At 36.8% G+C, this 3719-nt stretch overlaps 1 protein-coding gene across 1 annotated transcript in view; it reads right to left on the minus strand.

The window, feature by feature from the left end:
* LOC110444449 (probable zinc transporter protein DDB_G0282067) overlaps positions 1-2077 on the minus strand; it is a 17509-nt gene extending 15432 nt beyond the window's left edge. Inside the window, exon 1 of the mRNA XM_021488830.1 lies at positions 1830-2077. Within this exon, the coding sequence (XP_021344505.1) occupies positions 1830-2043 (214 nt within the window). The 5' untranslated portion in view covers positions 2044-2077. The remainder of the gene's footprint in view (positions 1-1829) is intronic.
* Between the last annotated feature and the right edge of the window lie 1642 nt (positions 2078-3719).

The raw sequence follows: 3719 nt of genomic DNA on the forward strand, positions 1-3719 counted from the left end.
CATTATGATATCGGTTAACATGATATATCACTCATTATGATAACGGTTAATATGATATATCACTCATTATGATATCAGTTAATATGATATATCACTCATTATGATATCGGTTAATATGATATATCACTCATTATGATAACGGTTGATATGATATATCACTCATTATGATATCGGTTAACATGATATATCACTCATTATGATATCGGTTAACATGATATATCACTGATATCGGTTAATATGATATATCACTCATTATTATATCGGTTAATATGATACATCACTCATTTGGATATCGGTTAATTTGATATATCACTCATTATGATATCAGTTAATATGATATATCACTCATTATGGTATCGGTCAATACCTCAGCCAAAGGCTATAATTGAATAATATCACTCATTATGATATTTTTCCTATGTACCAATTTTTTCCTTCTTTAACTAAGCAAAAAATTATTATTAATTATTATGATATTTTTTTCTGCCGTGAATGGATTTTACAAGATAAAAACTCCTGTACAATTAAGCAATAGGTCCGACTAACTTTACAATGCCTGAGGTGATCACCTGTCCACTCCAGGTAAATTTTTCACACCCGTCACCTTGCTTCACCCGGCCCAGTCAGCGGAAAACAATAGATAGACCATCGCTTGCTGATCATACATTTTAGTCTTAACAAAACATGTGGTGCAGTTAATTGCTATCTAAAAAACACTGTAGGACTGTGTATCAAATTGAAATGATTAGGCCTACCGACATTTTTTAACACAAAATCTGATGAGAAAACGAGCATGCATTTTCACAAATTTTCAGAGTTACTTTGACACCTAATGTGAGAAAATTATGCCGATTGCAATGAAAATATTACTTCAGAAGGAAGACATGTGTTTTTAATCATTTAAGCAATAGTTTCTCTATTGCAATATAAGTTGATTTCCCCATGTCTCTGTTGAAAAGTGTCAAAATCGGGACAAACCGCCCCGACAGCATGGTGCCAGAAATTGATCCAAAGTTATCGTTATTGTCGTAAACAACTGACAATGGCTGCTTTATTTACAATTTACACCATTTTTGTTAAATACATTATTTGATTATTGTTAAAGGGACATCACGTGAAAAGGCGTTTTTTTTTTTAATGAATGTATGTATTGTATGCACTTCCACTTATGTTACCTCGCTATCCCCATATTCATCGTCCGTTCCAAATGTCCAGTTTGACCACTTGAATTGTTCGGGAAAGCCCTGCTAAAAATAGCGCCGATAACGTCACATGACTAGGCAGTAAACACAAGTGGTGCGAGCGAGATGAAACGGTTTCCAAAGGGGGCCCCCAGAGAGGGGCCGTTAGGCAACTGCAACTTCTTACCGCACTATGAAACCAAGTTATATGATTTTCTAAGTCCGTAATCAAACTTATTGAACTGTAATTATTCATCATTAGAAATTAATTGCACATTTGCCAATGTTCAGAATTTAAATTTATTTAGCTTTAAACATAAATTTGTTGCCAACAAAATTAAACAAGGGATGGGGCACAAGTTTTTACAATTTATCACAGCCTTCTCCCGTCATACATTTACAATTAAATGTCAACAATGATAATAGGCATAAACATAAAGTAGATATATTTAAATATATATTGAATTTAGTACCGGAATGTGGCCGGTACAGATGGTACGGGGCTAAACACCTTCCCTACACCAAGGGACAAACCTTTCTGATTTTTTTTNAAGCACAATTTTACACAAACAATTTGAGATGCTACACTAAGGTGTGGATATTTTACACTGATGAGGCGAGAGATTTAATGAACACAGAAACACTCACCGTTATCATTGTCCAAGTCTATGGACACAATTGACATGTTTGATATATGACTAGTGTGATGCATGCTGTGTTCAACAGTGTCCCCATTAGATGCAGTGGTATTGTCCTTCTCAACAAGGGATTCCTGCTCCCGTTTTTTGTCTTTCCCATGTGAGTGACCTCCGTGTGAGTGACCATGTCCACCTCCTCCGTGTGAGTGACCTATCAAACACATTAACTATCTATCATATAAAGGTATTAACATTTATTGTTACAAAAAGTACATGTAATCTAATTCAATCTATTGGGCCTGTATCTACATTGAATTCCATTAATATGTTTCATTCATACATTCTCCATTTACAATAGAGACGTCACGATTCACTGCGATGCACTTGTACCGCAATTTATTTATGTTCGATTCGTTTCAGGATATATTTTTTCGGATTTTCGATACGTCACGATCTGAGTATTAGTGTATGCTGCTTTAGCTGAAACGTCTGCGAGACATTCAATTTCATTGGCTGATCTCTAAACCCTCAACCAATCTCCAATGAGGATGCAATATTCACAAAGCATTTATAACAAAATGGCGGAGCGCGGTAATGAAAATTTGTGATGCTCTGGCAAGCCTTAAATTGAAAGTGTGGAAACACTTCACGTTTCCGTGTATCGAGGGCAAAGAAGACAATAAATCACAAACTATTTGCCGGATATGTCTGTGGTATGCAAGCCTACAAATCGGGGCAAACTACAAACATGGGCGACACATCTCAGCCGAGTTCATCGCATCGAATTGGAAGAACGTTCTTAGTTTGTTTCAATATAAAATTAAAGTGTTGGAAGCTTATCAATCTCATTTTGTTTATATTTTAAACTAAAGGTGTATTGAATCAAAATAATCAAATTGTGGTACAAATATCAAGATACGTATCGAATCGTGGGTAGGTGTATCGTGACAGCTCTTATTTACAACCACAAACTCCATTGATCCAGAGATATGCAATGGAATCTTCATCCATTTTTGAAGATTATTTAATTACACATTTCAACAAGAGGCCCAGGGGCCTTAATAGCTCACCTGGTATTTTATTTTTCAATTTAAAACCTGCTGAGTACCATTCAGGTTTATCAAAGGAGTACAAGTAACAAAGTTGCATCTTCCATTTATAAATATTCAATTCCCTTTGCCCAAAGATTCTCTAAAACAAGTTTGGTTAGGTTAAAATCCCTTCAACGGTACAGAAGGAGAAGGATCTTTAATGTTTTCCTCTATTTCCCCTAATGGGCCCCACTAATCTGCCCCAAAGAAGGGGAATCCACACACCTCAGTTTAAACAAAATTGATTCTTTTCTCCCTAAGCATGCTTCAGACTGCATTTGGTTTAAATCCCTTCACTTGTATAGTAGGAGAAAAAAAATCCTCTATTTCCCCTATTGGGCCCCGCTCCTATGCCGCCAGAAGGCCCACACCCTCCGTTTATACAAACTTGAGTCTCCTTTGTCCAAAGATGCTCTAGGACAAATTTGGTCAAAATCCTTCAATTGGTTGAGGAGAAGATTTTTAAAGATTTACCTATTTTCCCCTATTTGGCCCCGTCCCTCTGCCCCCAGGGGGACCATACCCTCCGTTCATACAAAACTGAGAACCCTTTGGCCAATGATGCTCCAGACCAAATTTGGTCAAAATCCCTTCATCGGTACAAAAGGAGAAGGATATTTGATGTTTTCCTCTATTTCCCCTAATGGGCCCCACCCATCTGCCCTTAGAAGGAGGCCCACACACCTCAGTTTATACAAAATTGATTCTTTTGTCCCTAATCATGCTTCAGACTGCATTTGGTTAAAATCCCTTCACTTGTATAGCAGGAGAAAAAAAATCCTCTATTTCCCCTATTGGGCCCCGCCCCT

Source organism: Mizuhopecten yessoensis, unplaced genomic scaffold, assembly GCF_002113885.1.
Source record: "Mizuhopecten yessoensis strain PY_sf001 unplaced genomic scaffold, ASM211388v2 scaffold2041, whole genome shotgun sequence".
NCBI classification, from domain to species: Eukaryota; Metazoa; Mollusca; class Bivalvia; order Pectinida; family Pectinidae; genus Mizuhopecten; species Mizuhopecten yessoensis.